The sequence below is a fragment of the Gopherus flavomarginatus genome, chromosome 11 (genome assembly GCF_025201925.1).
Source record: "Gopherus flavomarginatus isolate rGopFla2 chromosome 11, rGopFla2.mat.asm, whole genome shotgun sequence".
In the NCBI taxonomy this organism is placed as follows: domain Eukaryota; kingdom Metazoa; phylum Chordata; order Testudines; family Testudinidae; genus Gopherus; species Gopherus flavomarginatus.
Genome location: NC_066627.1, coordinates 20,946,069 through 20,965,083, shown reverse-complemented (window position 1 = coordinate 20,965,083; position 19,015 = coordinate 20,946,069). Strand labels below are relative to the sequence as shown.

The following is a 19,015-nucleotide window of genomic DNA, read 5'->3' as shown; positions in this document are numbered from 1 at the left end:
AGTTGTTCAGATCTGCTGATTTTAAAAAAACAACATAATTGGCCCAAAGGGAACTTATCCAGGATTCCAAGTTATCACCCTGCTTTGCAAAAGTGATGGGAGATCTTTATAGCGAAGAAGAAGAAGAAGAGAGTGAGAGACAGTGAATCTCCTCTGTACAGGTAGTCACTGCCATATATCAGGGCTGTGGGCATGGACACATCTAATTAGATTCATTGATTCTAAGTGCAAAAGTGAGCCTTGTGATCATTTGTGTGACTCCCAGCATAACAGAGACCATAGGATCTCCCTAAATTAATTCCTGTTTGAACGAGAGCAGATCTTTTAGAAAAACATCCACACTTCATTTAAACATAGCCAGTGATGGAGAATCCACCACAACTAGAGTGAAGCAAATTGGCATCTGAGTCAACACCCACTGAAATGAGTCAGGCCATTCACCCCTCAGAACCACTGTGTCAGGGTCTCTGCAGATGGAGCACCCCACTGCCAGTGTCACTCCTGTCACCTGGTGGAGGCATTCTTTGCACTCTGAACAGCTGGAGACTAGCTGTTTGTAAATGACAGCTGAGACTAGAGAGCCTGCACCTGGCTAGTCCCTCATGCTCCCAGAGCACTCAGGGTAATGCCGGGTGCAGGAAACGAGACAGGACAGCAGAAATCGCACCTGCAGAAGTGGCAGCCGGGGGAGGTGAAGCTGTCATAACCTCAAAGGGCAGCACCAGGCACTCTGTGTGGCTCCATCGTGGTGTGCTGCTGAGATGCTGTACGAGGCACAAGCCCAGCTCTCCATCTCACCCCCAAACGCCCGGTGTATGGCTACAGAAGCCACCAGTAACATGGCAAGAACCAGGTCTGATAATGGACCACAAACACACTGGCAGCATAGCCAACGCTACAGCATCACATCACCCACAGGGAGCTGAGTCTCTCTGTACGGCATGTATGAGACCACACCGAAATACTGCAGCCATGCTACCAGACCTCATGGTGGATCTCGCAGGCTGGCTGGGTCTGGGCAGGACTTGGGTGAGAGCCCCCCAGGGAGGAGGAAGTGGTTGTGGTGACTCAGCAGGCAGCATTAGTCCTTAGCCAGGACAGATTCAATACACAGGTACGTGGCTGGGGCACTCAGCTCTGGATGAGTTGTAAAACTGGGAGCCTTATCTGATTCAGTAAGGCCAGTCTTTCAAAGGCAGCATCTCACTTGCTGATGCTACAGAACTGCATTGGTGTGTGCAGATGCCAAATGGCTAGCTGGATATCACAGGAGGCAGGGTGGCCAAGTGGCTAGAACACTGGCTTGGGACTCAGCAAACCAGAGTTCTTTTCCTCCTTCTAGTCTGATGGGCAATCTTGGGGAAATCATGTCACCTCCATGGGCCTCAGTTTCCTATCTTTGAAATGGGGCTAATTATACTGATGTCCTCAGTAACAGCAAATTGATTTTCAAATTGTCAGTGATGGAGAATTCACCATGACCCTTTGTAAACTGGTCCAATAGTTACGCAGTCACTATTAAAAATGTTCACCTTATTTCCACTCTGAATTTGTCTAGCTTCAACTTCCTTCCATTGGATCATGTTAGACCTTTCTCTGCTAGATTGAAGAGCCCATGATTAAATATTTGCTCCCCATGGTGGTACTTATAGACTAATCAAGTCACTCCTTAACCTTCTCTTTGTTAAACTGAATAGATTGAGCTGAGTCTCTCATGATCAGGCGTGGTTTCTAAGCATAGAATCATAGAATATTAGGGTTGGAAGAGACCTCAAGAGGTCATCTAGTCCAACCCCTTGCTCAAAGCAGGACCAACACCAACTAAATCATCCCAGCCAGGGCTTTGTCAAGCCGGGCCTTAAAAACCTCTAAGGATGGAGATTCCACCACCTCCCTAGGTAACCCATTCCAGTGCTTCACCACCCTCCTAGTGAAATAGTTTTTCCTAATATCCAACCTGGACCTCCCCCACTGCAATTTGAGACCATTGCTCCTTGTTCTGTCTTCTGCCACCACTGAAAACAGCCTAGCTTCATCCTCTTTGGAACCCCCCTTCAGGTAGTTGAAGGCTTCTATCAAATCCCCCCTCACTCTTTTCTTCTGCAGTCTAAATAACCCAGTTCCCTCAGCCTCTCCTTGTAAGTCATGTGCCCCAGCCCCCTAATCATTTTCGTTGCCCTCCTTTGGACTCTCTCCAATTTGTCCACATCCCTTCTGTAGTTGGGGGACCAACACTGGACACAATACTCCAGGTGTGGTCGCAGCAGTGTCAAATATTCAGGAATAATCACTTCCCTTGATCTGCTGGCAATGCTTCTACTAATACAGCCCAATATGTCATTGGCCTTCTTGGCAACAAGGGCACACTGCTGACTCATATCCAGCCTCTCGTCCACAGTAATCCTCAGGTCCTTTTCTGCAGAACTGCTGCTTAGTCAGTCGGTCCCCAGGCCGTAGCAGTACATGGGATTCTTCCTTCCTAAGTACAGGACTCTGCACTTGTCCTTGTTGAACCTTGCCAGATTTCTTTTGGCCCAATCCTCCAATATGTCTAGGTCACTCTGGACCCTGTCCCTACCCTCCAGCATATCTACCTCTCCCCCAAGTTTAGTGTCATCTGCGAACTTGCTGAGGGTGCAATTAATCCTATCATCCAGATCATTAATGAAGATGTTGAACAAAACTGGCCCCAGGACCTACCCCTGGGGCACTCTGCTGCCAACTAGACATTGAGCCATTGATCACTACCCGTTGAGCCTGACAATCTAGCCAGATTTCTATCCAGTTTATAGTATACTCATCCAATCCATCCTTTTTTAACTTGCTGGAATGAATACTGTGGGAGATTGTATCAAAAGCTTTGCTAAAGTCAAGATATATCACATCCTTCGCTTTCTCTATATCCACAGAGCCAGTTATCTCATCATAGAAGGCAATCAGGTTGGTCAGGCATGACTTGCCCTTGGTGAATCCATACTGACTGTTCCTGATCACCTTCTTCTCCTCCAAGTGCTTCAAAATGGATTCCTTGAATACCTGCTCCATGATTTTCCTTTGGACTATAGTGAGGCTGACCAGTCTGTAGTTCACCGGGTTCTCTTTCTTCCCCTTTTTAAATATGGGCACTATATTTGCCTTTTTCCAATAGTCCTGGACCTCCCCCAATCGCCAAGAATTTTTAAAGATAATGGCCAATGGCTCTGCAATCACATCCGCGAACTCCTTCATCATCCTTGGATGCATTAGATCTGGATCCATGTACTTGTGCATGTCCAGCTTTTCTAAATAGTCCTTAACCTGTTCTTTCACTACTGAGGGCTGCTCACCTCCTCCTCATACAGTGCTGCCCAGTGCAGCAGCCTGGGAGCTGACCTTGTCTGTAAAGACCGAGGCAAAAAAAGCATTGAGTCCTTCAGCTTTTTCCACATCATCTGTCACTAGGTTGCCTCCCTCATTCAGTAAGGGTCCTACACTTTCCCGGGCCACCTTCTTGTTGCTAACATACCTGTAGAAACCCTTCTTGTTACCCTTCACATCCCTTGCTAGCTGCAACTCCAATTGTGCCTTAGCCTTCCTGATTACACCCCTGCATGTTCGAACAATATTTTTATACTCCTCCCTAGTCATCTGTCCAAATTTCCACTTCCCGTAAGCTTCTTTTTTGAGTTTAAGCCCACCGAAGATTTCACTGTTAAGCAAAGCTGGTCACCTGCCATATTTGCTATTCTTTCTGCACTTCGGGATGGTTTGTTCCTGTGCTCTCAGTAAGGCTTCTTTAAAATACAGCCAACTCTCCTGCACTCCTTTCCCCCTCATGTTAGCCTGCCAGGGGATCCTGCCCATCAGTTCCCTAATGGAGTCTAAGTCTGCTTTTCTGAAGTCCAAGGTCAGTATTTTGCTACTCTCCTTTCTTCCTTTTGTCAGGATCCTGAACTCAACCATCTCATGGTCAGTACTGCCTAGGTTGCCACCCACTTCTACTTCCCCTACCAATTCTTCCCTGTTTGTAAGCAGCAGGTCAAGAGGAGCATGGCCCCTAGTCGGTTCCTCCAGCACTTGTACCAGGAAGTTGTCCCCAGCACTCTCCAAAAACTTCCTGGATTGTCTGTGCACTGCTGTATTGCTCTCCCAGCAGATGTTAGGGTGATTGAATCCTTTAATTATTCTTGTGGCTTTCTCTGAACTTTCTACAATTTATTAACATCCTTCTTGAATTGTGGGCACCAGAACTGGACACAATTCCAGTAGTGTTTGCACCTGTGCCAAAACAGAGGTAAAATAACTTCCCTATTGCTACTAGCGATTCCCCTGTTTATATATTCCAGGATCACATTAGCTATTTTGGTCACAAAATTACACTGGGAGCTCATGTTCAGCTGATTGCCCACCACAATCCCCAAATCATTTTCAGTGTCACTGCTTCCCAGGACAGAGTCCCCCATCCTGTAAGTATGGCCGACTTTCTTTGTTCCCAGATGTATACATTTACAATTAGCCCTATTAAAACTCATATTAGATTAAATCTCAGGAAAAACTTCCTACCTGTAAGAACAGTAGGACAAGGGAACAGACAGTCTAAGGAGGTTGTGGAAGCTCCTTCACTGGAGGTTTTTAGAAGGAGGCTGGAGAGCATCGGTCTGGGATGGTTTACACACAACAAGTCCTGCATCTTGGCAGGGGGCTAGACTAGATGATCTTTGCAGTCCTTTCTAACCCATTGTTCTATGATACTGTTTGCTTGTGCCCAGTTTGCCAAGCGATCCAGAACACTCTATATCAGTGACCTGCCCTCTTCACTATTTACCACTCCCCCAATTTTTTGTGTCATCTGCAAACTTTATCAGTGATGATTTTATGTTTTCTTCCAGGTCATTGAGAAAAATGTTAAGTAAGATAGGGCCAGGAACAGATTTCAGTGGGACCCTGCTAGAAACACACCCACTCAATGATGATTCCCCATTACAATTGTATTTTGAGACCTATCAGTTAGCCAGCTTTTAATGCATTTAATGTGTGCCATGTTAATTTTATATCATTCTAGTTTAATCAAAATGTCATGCAGTACCAAGTCAAGCACCTTACAGAAGGCTATGTATTTTAGGCCATCGCTACTGCATTTATCAACAAAACTTGTAATCGCATAAAAAAAAGATATCGAGTTAGTTTGACAGGGTCTGTTTTCCCTAAATCCATACTCACTGGCATTGATTATATGAATCAAGTCCCATATCTACCATTTCATAATCTTGTCCAGGACCAATATCAGACTGATGGGAAGCCAAGCCTGGGGGTGAGGTGTTTTAGGAGAGAGCAAATTAAGGTTGCCACTGACAAATATGAAACATCCAGTGAAGTGATGCTATTGTGAGATAGAAAAGAAATGTTCTATTTCAGTTTTACATAGTAATTAACTTGTATTCAACTATTTTGTAAGGATGCTGGTGAACCCCATGGCAACAACGTCCTGAGCAGACGTTATTCCTTAAAATACTCCCTCCCCCCATAAGGAGACATTTTAAATACAAGCGACTTCTACAGTGTGGCAGGCTTTTCCTAGCGGTGGCATGTGCTCTCTGTACCCTGAGGGGCTTGCTGTGAGGGTTGCTGTGACCCAGAAGTGTGCGGAATGGTTGGTAGCTTTGGGAAGAGGGTTCTCTGGAGGTCAGGGAATGGGAGAGTAAATCTGTTTGTGAATTCAGCCTTGGTGAATCCTTTGAAGCAGCTCAGCTCTTTCCTTTCTGCAGGGCTCCCTCCACATGTGGATTGACATGTTTCCAAATGATGTCCCAGCACCTCCCCCTGTCAATATCAAGCCACGGCTGCCAATCAGGTACAGGCCTGGAGGGGACGGGGACAGGGACGGAGCCATTACAAACCGAGTGTTTATAACCGCAGCCTGGGGTCCTGCTCTGTATGCCTCCCTTGCAGTCTGTGCCCACGGAGACTGTGACTGAGTGAGAAGGGCAGACTAACTGGTCTGTCAGGCTTGGAGGCTCACCGCTAGGCCACGACAGTGGTACTGCTTCAGCTCTGGGCCCCTGGCACATCTCCATGGCTTCCTCTCGATGCTGGTTCAGGGGGGCTGCAGGCCTCACCTCATCCTGCTCTCCCAGGGACTCCCTCTGTCACTGCATGCTGGGTGGCTGAGTGTAGGGAAAACTGCTCCTGCGCCTCACACAGACATGGCCAGGAGGAGAGGTGTCCTCTGGGTTTACGTTGCTCCAGGCAGAGCCCAAACTCCAGACAGCAGCGTCTGAGCTGAAGCAGTACCACTGTCAGCACACAGCTTAGCGCAGGTGCCTCAAAATCCCAAGCCTGGTCCATTCTTGTTCTTCTTGCTACTGTTTGTGCCTGACTCATGCTGGGCAGATTCCAGTACGCTGGAGATGTGCTTTGGCTCAGACACCTCTTTGTACTAGAATCTGCAAAACTGGGCCCGAATGACATGAGAGGGGTCTTCTGCGAGATATCCTGGACCCCTGGCAGAAGGCATAGCACAGCACAGCACTAGGATGGGTGGCTGGGCTGAGTGGGTGCCGGTGCAGGCCATTGTCCCGGGGGGAAAAGGGGGTAGCTTCGCCTGGCCCTGACAAACTCTGAACTGGAACGTGCTTCTCTTACCTGCCCTTGGCTTTCCCTTCTGGTAGTTACGAGCTGCGTGTCATCATCTGGAACACAGACGACGTGATTCTTGATGACGTTAATCCAATAACAGGAGAAACCTCCAGCGACATCTACGTGAAAAGGTGCCCGAGTTGATGGGGAATCATATGAGCAGAGACAGCCACAGGGCCAGAGAATGAGTAGCTGACCTGTCCAGTCTGACCCTGCCTGGACACTGCAGCGCCCCCTACTGCCTGAGTCCCACAGACATCACTAGCCTTTCCTCGTATCTCACCAGCCATGGGGCCTCCATCTCCTGGGGGAGTCTAGCTCACTGTCCATTTAGTCTACCCACCAAGGCCTTAGTCCTGACACCCAGCCCAGACTTGTTCTTCAGAACATGTCAGTCCTCATCCCTATGACTGAGCCTACCCAGGCACTGTCCCCCCTTAACATGGTATGCAGCTTCTGCACAGCTTGGACCCATTTACCAACACCTGCAATTCCTTCCTGCATTTTTTGCATCAGCAACCAGTTGTGGGCTCAGTTCCTATTACTCAGAAAACCAAGTGCCTGATTTGTCCCCATAATCAGATACTGGACCATCTAAATGGTGGGGGTTGTACCCCCAAAAAAGAGAGACTGGAGAGAGGCCCCTTTAGAGCCCTCATAATGGCTGGGGCCCAGCATAGACCTGGCACCGCTGACATGTTCCTATCTGCCATTTGAATCAGTTGAGCCTTGTTGGCTAAGCCCGTTATTAATCTGAATAAGAGTTCGTTGCTGGGAGGCTCTATCGAGCAGTGACTGAGTGCTGCCCCTCAGCCTGGGGCCCTTGCTCCCAGCACTCTGGCAGCTTAGTGATGTTGACACTTGGGACTCCTTTAACATGACAACTGATGTTAATTGAACTTCTTCTGCAGCTGGATCAAAGGTCTGGACCATGAGAAACAAGAAACAGACGTTCACTTTAACTCTCTGACTGGGGAAGGCAACTTTAACTGGAGGTTTGTGTTCCACTTTGACTACCTCCCGACTGAGAAGGAGATCTCCTATAAGAAGAAGGACTCCATCTTCTCCCTGGAGGAATCTGAGTTCAGGGAGCCAGCTGTCCTGGTCCTTCAGGTCTGGGATTATGACAGGATTTCAGCGAATGACTTTCTAGGTACAGTATCCTCCTGCTGAGAGAAGTAGGCTGTTTCTCTGTGCCTTGCCTGCTTCACTTGCCCAGGCCGCCCACCCTGAGCTTTGCAGGAAATGGTTCCCAGTCGAAATGAGCCGGGGCTGCAGGGAGCTCACTTGCCCTCTGTTGCGTTTGCAGGCTTGCTCCTGGCCCACTGGTAGAACTGCTGCTTACAACACCAGGGTCCTACCAGGTTCCAGTTGGTTCCTGGCATTGGGATTAAACTCTCTCATTCAAGCCAGTTATTTATCTTCTGACCCATCTCTGCACTGTGCAGTACTGTGCCCCCTAACCACGGAACGGGGGTGAGTGAGCAGCTTCTTCCAAAGCTGACCCCACTGCTGCTCTGCATAGTGCAGGCTTTCTCAAACAGGGGTCACCGCTTGTGTAGGGGAAGCCCCTGGCGGGTCGGGCCAGTGTGTTTACCTGCCCCGACTGCAGGTCTGGCTGATTGCAGCTCCCACTGGCCGCGGATCGCTGCTCCAGGCCAATGGGAGTTGCTGGAAGCAGCAGCCAGTAAGTCCCTTGGCCGGCGCCGCTTCCAGCAGCCCCCATTGGCCCAGAGCAGTGATCCACAGCCAATGGGAGCTGCGATCATCTGGACCTGCGGACCGGGCAGGTAATCACACCGGCCCGGCCCGCCAGGGGCTTTCCCTACACAAGCAGCGACCCCTGTTTGAGAAACCCTGGCATAGTGACCTTCACCTTCTCTCTGGCTTTTGCATAACCACCTTCCCACTGCCTCTGAGCTCCCGCTGTCCAGGAACTTGGAGCCCTCCTGCAGCTTTAGAAATACTGTTGTGTCAGAGGGTCAGCGTGAACCAGGGCTTTTGGTTGAAGGAGGAGACTTTCAGCCTAGAGGTAGTGGTTGGTGATTCTGGTGGCACTTAGGTGCCATGGTGGCAGGTGCCTTAGAAACACCACAGGCAGACTGCTGACAACTCTTCTCTCCTTTTAGGATGTTCCTTTCATTCTCAGACTGTGCAGAAAATGCTCCCTACTTCTGTTAGGCTTAAGTTACCCAAACTTTGAACCTTGGCCCTAAACACTAAGCCCTCTGAGGGGAACATAAGCAGATGGATGTGCTTTATTGCAAGCATAATAATACAGATGGATGGAAATTTTCTGCTGAAAGAGTTTGAATGGAAAATGCCAATTCACTGAACCTGGAGTGTTTCATAGACACAGCTCAGATTCACCACATTTTCAGTGTTCTCTGGGAAACCTGCCCCCTTGCCAGGCTGCAAAGGAGCCCAGGGCTCCAGAGGCCAGAGCTCTGAGACACGTATAGGCTGCCCCATGCTCAGGAAACCCCAGTCTTCCAGAGTCGAGGGCTCTGGGGCACACAGCCAAGCCAGGGTTTCCAGGCTCCTGCTATGGAGCCAGAAGCCTGAAAGCCCTTGGTCAGCTCTTGGTTCCACAGCCGGGAGCCTGGAAAGGCTGAGAACTCCCTCTTCCAGGCTTCCTGCTGCAGAGTCAGGAGCCCAGAGCCAGGGCTTCTTGTCCCCATGCCTCAGAGCTGCAGGCCCTTACAGCCCCTGATGCTGTTGAGTGAAACTGATGTTCCTGTAGTAGCAGAGATTCTGCTAACCCCAGCACTGAAACTGACAAGAATGGCATTTGCAATGTTGCTGTAGCAATGTTGGTCCCAGGATATCGGAGAGACAAGCTTGTCTCTTTCACCAGCAGAAGCTGGTCCGATAAAAGATATTCCCTCCCCCACCATGTCTCTTTAAGAATGTCAGTTTTACTCAGCTGCTCTCCGGAGTCCCGGGAGCTGGTTTTGTGTGGGAAACAGCATGCGCCAATGTTTCTGAAACAGTTTTTATTCAGGATTTCTGGTTTTCAGGAAATTTCTAAAAATTTAGCTTCGTTACGATTTGGAACACATTTTTAAAAATGAAATTTCCTGTGAGCTGGAAATCCTGCATTTCGTCCAGTTCTAGGTAACACCATTAACCCTGACAAAAGCTCCTTTTATTAATTAACCCATTGCCAATCAATTCAAAAGGCTTCACTGGCACAGAAAGGCATATAACGCAAACCTGCTCAGCAGTGCCATCTACTGATGGCAAGAAGAGATCATTGGACCCAGAACATCGTGGTATTTCTGGGACATGAGCTGCTTACATTTGTGACAAAGACACAAAACGAGGGAGATAGAACCAGAGGGAGCTGGTGATGGTGCTGGCATCCTGGCTGTAGCCTGAACAAAATGTTAGTTCTCCCACCCCAGTGTCAAGATTTTATCATTCTGTCCTGAACATGAGGGACAAGCTGGGGCATGAGAAGAGGGTAGATTTACACCTACAGGTACTGATGAGAGGCATAATGTGGCACTGCTCAGGGGTGACTCTGTATAGGAAACAGAGTGGTTAAATGGCTTGGCCGGAAGAGTGGAATTCAGGAGATCTGGTTTCTGTTCCAGGCTGTGCCACCAACTCAGCATGTGAGGCCAGTCACTTCCTCTCACTCCGACCCTCACTTTCCCCATCACTAAAGTGAGGATAACACTGTTGATGGACCTTTCCTTTGAGAGCTACAAACAGAAATCACTGCCTGTGGTGGGAATGTGACTGATTCTCTGGGGACTGGGATGGGTGCAGGCCAAGCAGCATGTTGATGCTGGCCCTAATGTGTTACTTGCATTTACATTAATGATCGATCCCTGAGGTCCTCACTTCCTGCCTGTCTTTGAAGGATCCATTGAACTGAAGCTGAACGACATGGTGCGGGCAGCCAAGAGCTCTGAGCAGTGCACCATTAAGATGGCCAAGGAAAAGGCCACTCCCCGCTTCTCCATCTTCCGGAACAAGCGGATGAGGGGCTGGTGGCCCTTCATCAAACTGAAAGACCAGGAAGATGAGGAGCGAGAGGAGCGAGAGGCCAAGGAGAAGAAGAAGAAGAAGAAGAAGAAGAAGAGGTCATCGATTAAGCCGGAAGACATTGAGTTCACAGACCCCAGTGGGAACAAGTACATCCTGACGGTAAGCAGCAAGAGAGACGGGCAGAGCCCTTGTACTGTGAGGCAGTGCTCAGTGCTGGCCTGCCTGAGCTCTGTGGAGCGTGAGGCCTGCAGCTGGGCACTGGCTAACTGCAAAAGTTTTGTAGTGGGCGTGGGGCTGTGTGTCCCAGGACCTGTGGGTATGGCAGAGAGCATCATAGCTCGGTGCTCTCAGCCTCCAGCTCAGCACTCTTCAGAGCTTGTTTGCTTAGCTGAGCGGTTTTCTGGGGGCAGAAGTATCTATGGAAGATTTTCCCTGCCGTGCAGGCAAGAGGAGGAGGGCTGATGTATAGGCATTGTCATTGGTGGGAGGGCTGCTGTTTCTCTGAGTCCCCTGTTCCTGGGCACAGGGCAGCCTCCTCTCCCGGCTGGTTCCAGCTTCCTGCCTGGGCTAGCAAGAAGTCAGACCTGGCTCCCCACTGAGCTCCAGCTGCCTGGATCTTGCAGATGTTTCTGCCTGGTCTGTGATTCCTGTCAACAAGCACAGGAGAGGGCGTGGGGTTGGCTGCCCCAGGGTCCCCCTGGGACTCAGACAGAGTCTGCCACTGGCAGTTACTGAATCAGCCATAGCAGTGAGATGGGATCCTAGACTTGGCAAGCATTTCCCCTGAAGGCCCTGAGAGGACTCCTGTGGTTTGAGTGAGAACGCTCCCCCCAAGGGTAGGAATATTTGGTAGCTGGAGATGTGGGGCTAGGAGCTGAAATGTCCCCTGACCTTGGCAATGGCTAGTTGGAGTTTCCCAGCCGGGAAGAGGGTGGCCAGGAGGTCCTGGGGCTCTGAGGGGCCGTGGACAGGGCATGTGAAAATCAACAGGTGTGTGGGGAGAGGTGCGGCCAGGATCTCAGTAAAGGGAGGGGGAGGGGGCTGTAGCCTGGCGTGCTGCTGATATGCCTGCACCAGGTTCCCCCTTTCGCTGCACAAACCAACCAGGTGCTAGCAGCTGAGGAAGCCATGCCAGCAATGCGCCCATGCTCACAGCTCCATGCAGCAACACCTAGTGATGTCCCTGTGGGACACGGCCCCACAGTGGAATGCAGGCTGGGTTCAGTGTGCCAGGAGGAAGGTAGTGTTCACTCCCGGTGGGCTGCTGGGACAATGCCTCTGGCTTCTCTCACTGGACAAGTGGAAGGGGGAGGCCTTTTGTGCCTGATCTCTGGAGAGGGCAGTCATTGTGCCAAGCACTTGTCTCGAGTGGACTTCACCGGTCCTGTAGCATCCGTGCTCAGGAGGATATGTCTAAAGTACCAGGAATGGCACTGTGATGGGGGTATCACTGGACAAACAGGGCAGTGCCGCTCGACATGCTGACCCCCCATGACAGGCACAGTGCGCAGAGCCCTGTGCTGGGCAGCTCCTGCTCTAGGAGATGAGTCTCGAGGAGGTGGCTGCATGGGCAGGCAGCCTGCCAGGGCTCTGGGGACACAGGTGTGTCTGGATGGTGCCTAGACTTGCTCCTGGTGGCGCTGGCGAGAGGCAAGTGTCGGGAGCCGTGAGAGGCTCCGGAGGCCACTCCGTGCGGGGGACTGGGACACAGAGGCCAGAAAGGCCCCGAGGGGCAGATTTTCAAAGGTATTTAGGTGCCTGTAGACGCAGATAGGCATCTGGAGGGATTTTCAAAGCGCCTGAGCAGGTTTGGTGCCTGACTCCCACTGAGCGACCATCGAAAACCTGGCCCTGCGGCTCTAGACGAGACAGTATCAGTCTGACTTGTCCTGAAGACACCAGTGTGTCTCATGTGTGTTTCTCTGCAGGGCAAAGTGGAAGCTGAGTTCCAGCTACTGACTGTGGAGGAGGCCGAGAAGAACCCTGTTGGTCTGGGCCGAAAAGAGCCTGAACCCCTGGAGAAGCCCAAGTGAGTATCAATCATAGAATCACAGAATTAGAAGGGACCTCGAGAGGTCGTCAAGTCCAGTCCCCTGCACTCATGGCAGGACTAGACTGTCCCTGTCAGGTGTTTGTCTAACCTGCTCTTAAACATCTCCAATGATGGAGATTCCACCACCTCCCTGGGCAACTTATTCCAGTGCTTAACCACCCTGACAGTTCGGAAGTTTTTCCTAATGTCCAACCTAACCCTCCCTTGCTGCAATTTAAGACTATTGCTTCTTGTCCTGTTCTTAGAGGTTAAGAAGAACAATTTTTCTCCTTCCTCCTTGTAACAATGGTTTATGTACGAGAAAACTGTCCCCCTCGGTATTCTCTTCTCCAGACTAAACAAACCCAATTATTTCAAACTTCCCTCATAGGTCATGTTTTCTAGACCTTTAATCATTTTTTTTGCTCTCCTCTGGACTTTCTCCAATTTGTTCCCATCTTTCCTGAAATGTGGCACCCAGAACTGGACATAATACTCCACTTGAGGCCTAATCAGCACGGAGTAGACTGGAAGAATTACTTCTCGTAACTTGCTTACAACACTCCTGCTAATACATCCCAGAATGATGTTTGTTTCTTTTGCAACATTGTTACACTGTTGATTTATATTTCGCTTGTGAGCACTATGACCCCCAGATCCCTTTCTTCAGCACTCCTTCCTAGGCAGTCATTTCCCATTTTGTGTGTGTGCAACTGATTGTTCCTTCCTAAGTGAAGTACTTTGCATTTGTCCTATTGAATTTCATTCTATTTACTTCAGAGCATTTCTCCAGTTTGTCCAGATCATTTTGAATTATATAATCCTATCCTCCAAAGCACTTGCAACCCCTCCAAACTTGGTATCATCTTCAAACTTTATAAGTGTACTCTCTATGCCATTATCTAAATCATTAATGAAGATATTGAACAGAACCAGACCCAGAACCGATCCCTGCGGGACCCCAAATGTTAGGCCCATGCATGATTGTGAACCACTGCTAACTACTCTCTGGGAACAGCCGCAAAGAGTCCTGTGGCACCTTATAGACTAACAGACGTTTTGGAGCATGAGCTTTCGTGGGTGAATACCCACTTCGTCAGATGCATCTGACGAAGTGGGTATTCACCCACGAAAGCTCATGCTCCAAAACGTCTGTTAGTCTATAAGGTGCCACAGGACTCTTTGCTGCTTTTACAGATCCAGACTAACACGGCTACCCCTCTGATACTCTCTGGGAACAGTTTTTCAACCAGTTTTGCCCCCACCTTATAGTAGCTCCAGCTAGGTTACATTTCCCTAATTTGTTTATGAGACGGTCACACAAGACAGTATCAAAAGCCTTACTAAACTCAAGATATACCACATCTACCACTTCCCCCCCATCCTCAAAGCTTGTTACTCTGTCAAAGAAAGCTGTCAGGTTGGTTTGACATGATTTGTTCTTGACAAATCCATGCTGTTACTTATCACCTTATCTTCTAGGTGTTCACTAATTGCTTGCTTAATTATTTGCTCCGTTATCTTTCCGGGTACAGAAGTTAAGCTGACGGGTCTGTAATTACCTGGGTTGTCCATATTCCCCTTTTTAATAGATGGGCACTATATTTACCCTCCTCCAGGCCTCTGGAATCTCTTCTGTCTTCCATGACTTTTTGAAGAGAATCACTAATGGCTCAGAGATCTCGTCAGTCAGCTCCTTAAGTATTCAAGGATGGGTTTCAGCAGGCCCTGCTGACTTGTGCCAGGTACACGTGCTAGGCAGAGAGGCATTGGAATGTAGGCTGGGGGCTGGTACCAGGCCTGCTCCCAGCTTGGGTCACCTGCGCACAGGCGCTGAGGGAAAAGGGAGGAGCTTTCAGGCTTCATGGAACCAAGATCAGAATCCAGAGACACTGAGCTGCTGGGGACGCCGGGGCTCAGGCTGTAGACGGAGTCTCTGCGGTGAAGCCATCTCCACTGAGCCTGTGGGCTGAGTCCCTGCCACCGAGCAATCCCGGCTGAGGCTCCAAGTGGAGTCCCTGGGCAGAGCTGTTCTGAGATATTTACTGAAACAAGCGACAGGGCTTGTGTATCACTGTAGTTGTGCCTGCACTGGGAGGGTGCACTGGTGTAACTACATTGGTTTTAGTGAGCTAGTTACATTGGTGCAAAAACGGAGAACAGCCTAGGCCTTAGTTAGTTGCCAGTGCAGTCATCCTCCAGCACTCTGCAGGCCCTGCCAGATGTTTCCCATGGCCTGCAGGTGTGTGCTCTGCATGCATCGGAAGATGAAAGGGGAGGGGGGGGGATTAAAAGTCCCTCCTGCCCTGGAAGAGGCTATTTATCATCTGCAGTGTGGGAGTCTTGCAGAACCCTGGTCTAGTGCAGGGTCCAGGCTCCAGAGAAAATAATACAAAAATAACAACAATGATAATAAGAAAATACAAAGATTTCGTGGTCTGTTCAAAAGTGTCTGGCAGTCCGGATTTGACCCGCAGTCTGCCTATTGACTGCCCTGGTCTAATGTCTGGGCAAGAATCCTACGAAGCCTCCAGATTGTGCTGACAGTGAAATGAATGCAGGGAATGGGGTCCTGTTTTGAAGGAAGACATTGTGGGCACAGGCATCAATTTGAGTTTGGGGGCTCAGGGATTCAGACTGATCTCCACTGATCTGGTACCTGGTTATTCGCAGCCCGTGAGTAGTAGCAGCTACAGTATGTTGTAGATTTCCAGGGCACTGAATTGGACTGGGTGGAGCTTTGCTTTGCTTTGTCTGAGCTCAACAGCCTTTTCCTTTCTCCGTTCTAGCCGTCCAAAAACATCCTTCAACTGGTTTGTGAATCCCATGAAAACCTTCATCTTTTTTATCTGGAAGCGGTACAAGAAGTACATCATTGCTTTGGTCATTATTGCTGTGGTGACCATCTTCCTGGTCCTTTTACTCTACACAATGCCTGGGTACATTAGTGAGAAGATCATCAATGGATAAGTGCGGTCAGAGACTGGGCTCCCCAGAGGACTGTGGTTGTTGCTCCAGAAATTGACACTTTATACCGAAGTTTTTAAGGGCAGTTTGCCAGTGACTGAAGGTGCTGGGACTCTTTGTAAATGCTGCATCAGGAGGAAGAGGAGTGGAGATGCTGCCCTCTCTGGGTAGTTGTATTTCATGCTTAGAACTTGTGATACGCTGTGGAGCAGACCGATAATGATTTGGGTAAATTGTTTGGTTTTCATTAGTTGGGAGGAATCTGTCCCAACTGAGGTTGGCTGTGGGGAGATTTGCAACAAACATCAGCTCTGTAGCTCTCTCCCTTGAGCTAAGCAGAGGAGCCTCTCTGAGAGCCGTGGGAGTAGCACTGCTGCTTTCTCTGCATGGCTTCAGCATAATAACGCGGAGGCTTTTCACCTGGAGAACTTAGTGCACTTTACAAGGTGGCGACGTGTTCCTGTCCCCTTTGTACAGGTCAGAGAGTCGGGGCACGTCTGCACTATGGAGACTACAGTGCCAAGGCTGTACAGACGCAACCTGTCCCAGTGCCATTGCCTTAGGACCGACAGCTGTGCTGACCCTGGGGGTTAGGTTAGAGCTGGGTCAGTCAGGGGGTGTTTTTTCACAGTTCTCACTGATGTAGCCATGTCAGCCTGGCGGTCAAGCGTCGACCAGGCCTCAGGGGCAGAGCTGGGACCGGCAGAGTGACAAGTAGAGACGCTAGAGAGGTGCTGCAGCAGACTAGCAAAGTGAGGGGGGAAGGAATGAAGGAGCCAAACTGTCTGTGACCCTCCCCATGACTTGGGTAGGGGTGAGGGACAGGCAAATCTAAGCCCACTTGTGAGCTGGGGATTCCCAGCCAGGCGTGGCCCCCTCCCCCACTTACCCTCCACACTGCTGTTAAACACGCGACTTCCTACGTAGTCCTTGTGTTAGACCTTTACTCCCTCTGGGCTAGAAAACCCGAAAGGATCTGACCCATTACTTGCTGCTTCTCTCCACTCAGCATTTGCTGGGGTTTCCCAGCAGCTTTCAGAGGCCTAGTGTGCACCCAAACGTTGCTCAGCCTAGCTACATTGCTCAGGGCTATGAAAACGTCATGCCCTGGGCGCTATTTGGGTTCCCTACTGTAGATACAAGAATTCTCCCATTGACCCTGCTGCCGCCACCCGATAGGGCAGGTTAACTAACAATCCCCTCTTGCGTTGCTGTAGTAAGTGTCTACACTGCAGGAACGCAGTGCATCTGTGCCTCTAGCACGTTTGTAGTGGAGAGATCCCTGGAGAATGTAAGGGCCACTTGTTTGTCTGGTTCAGACTCCAGCCCAGGGCTCCTTCTCTCTCCTACTAACTGATCGGGACGATTAACAGTCACTCCTGTCTTGTTGTGTTTTGCACCAGATTTGTAGATATTTATATGGAGGTTATTTATATGAACAGTGCAAAGTGGCACCAGACTGAGGTAAATCAACTGTCAAGAAATATCCTCAGAGCAGCTACCACCTCTGCTGCATTCTTTGTGCTCTGGGTATTGATTTTACTGATACAAGTCAGTAGGGATAAGCTTTTGTCATGGTAAAATTAAGCAAAATTCATTGAATAGTCACAGTAAAGACATACAAATTCAGGGTATGGGTGGAGGAGGGTTGGGCTGAAGCTGAAGCCCAAGGGCAAGATGGGGCTGACAGCCTGAGTGCCCCTGCTCTGGGGCTGGCACTGAAACACCAGGCCCTGCCCCCCAGGGCAGCCTTGTCACCAGGGCGCTGAAAGCTGAGCCTTGCTGCCAGGGAGCTGACAGATGGAGACCCCCACCCCAGGGGGGCTGACAGACAGAGACTCCCACCCCGGGGGGGCTGACAGACAGAGACTCCCACCCCGGGGGGCTGACAGCCCAAGCTCCACTGTCCAGGGGGATGAAGCCAGAGCCCCCCACTACAGGGGAGAAAGGTGAAGCCAGAGCCCCACTGCCCCAGGGGGATGAAGCCAGAGCCCCAGTGCTCCGGGGGTGGGGGAGGGCTAAAACCAGAGCCCTGCCGCCCCAGGGGGGAGAGGTGAAGCCAGAGCCCTGCCGCCCCAGTGTGCACAGCTGAAGTTGAAGGCAGAGAAGTCACAGAAGTCTTTTAAAGTCACCGAATCTGTGACCTCCGTGATGAAATCGTGTCCTTAGTGCTCCGTGATGATTAATTGTAAAGTGATAGAAGAGCGGAGGTGGACTCGCCACACCCACCAGCTGTACAATAGCAGCACAAATGGATGGTTACTCGTAGCCAGAGATGTGCTGCAAACACAAGTTGTATGTAGACCTGCTCCCCAGTATCAGTCTCCCCGGCTCATCTCCGTATGGCACTAGTTGGACAAAGAATGCTGGTGTCTTTCTGGGGCTAGCTGTGGGCTCTAGTCCCTTTCGGGGCTCTGGGTGCCCACCTCTTGGCCTTACCTGGCTCAGGCGTGATTCACAATTCTCCCACTCTCAGGGCAGGACCTGGCTACCCTACACTGCTCACCTGGCAGGCCTACTGGGTTTGGGCACCAGCATTTCCTGCCTTTGGAAGCCTGTGGCCAGTGCTGGAAGGACGCCTTAAATGAAAGGGCCCGTCTCTCCGGCGAGGGGGGCCTGGGCCACAGGAGGACATTCAGGCAGTTTAACTGCACGGCTTGGGTGTGAAAAATCCACCCCCCCGAGCAACACAGGTGTAGACAGCGGTAGGCTGACAGGCGAATTCTCCCTGGCTGCGCCCTAGCTACACCTCGAGGGGAGGGGAGAACCTACACTGGTGGGAGAAGCCCTCGTCTCAGCGTCTTCACTGAGGAGCTCCAGCAGCGCAGCTGCAGCATTTTAAGGGTAGACACACCCTCATTGTGCGGCACTCTGCGGTGTAAATTGCCAGCGCTCCAGCGTGCTGCACACACGCTGTCCAGGAGGCCCCTGCTGCTGTGCACTGAAAGTGCTCAGCTTGTGCAGATATACGCACGAGTGCACTACAGATAGTGTATCTGGCGAGCCCCGGCAGCAGCTAGTGGCAGTACAGGCTAGCAGTGCCATGTACGTGCCCATGGGGTCCAGGCGGGTTTGCACTTGGAGTGACTGGCCCATGCTGCCCTCACCGCTGCCTGTGATACTATGGCTACACTGCTGGTTTTAGCTCGATGAGATGAGATCCAGTGCGAGTGTGTCTGTGCAAGCTGGGAGTCACACCCCAGCTCTAAGGATAGATGTAGCCTCAATGTTCCCGTGTGCTTTGATCTGCATCTGTTTGAAACAGCAGCGTGCTACACCTCCTAGTGCACAGCAGTGCTACATCCCAGTAGTGAACAGCAGCGCTACACCTCCTAGTGCACAGCAGCTCTACCCCTTCTAGTGCACAGCAGCGCTACCCCTTCTAGTGCACAGCAGTGTGCT

General features: G+C 50.5%; 1 protein-coding gene across 3 annotated transcripts in view; it reads left to right on the top strand.

Moving 5' to 3' along the window:
- The window catches only part of LOC127031583 (fer-1-like protein 4), a 121,715-nt gene extending 104,528 nt beyond the window's left edge, over positions 1-17,187 (top strand). For all 3 annotated transcript variants that reach the window (XM_050918580.1, XM_050918579.1, XM_050918581.1), the window contains 6 exons: positions 5,745-5,830; positions 6,648-6,746; positions 7,527-7,768; positions 10,487-10,773; positions 12,543-12,643; positions 15,436-17,187. In XM_050918580.1, the coding sequence (XP_050774537.1) occupies positions 5,745-5,830; positions 6,648-6,746; positions 7,527-7,768; positions 10,487-10,773; positions 12,543-12,643; positions 15,436-15,616 (996 nt within the window). In that variant the 3' untranslated portion in view covers positions 15,617-17,187. The remainder of the gene's footprint in view (positions 1-5,744; positions 5,831-6,647; positions 6,747-7,526; positions 7,769-10,486; positions 10,774-12,542; positions 12,644-15,435) is intronic.
- The last annotated feature ends 1,828 nt before the right edge of the window (positions 17,188-19,015 follow it).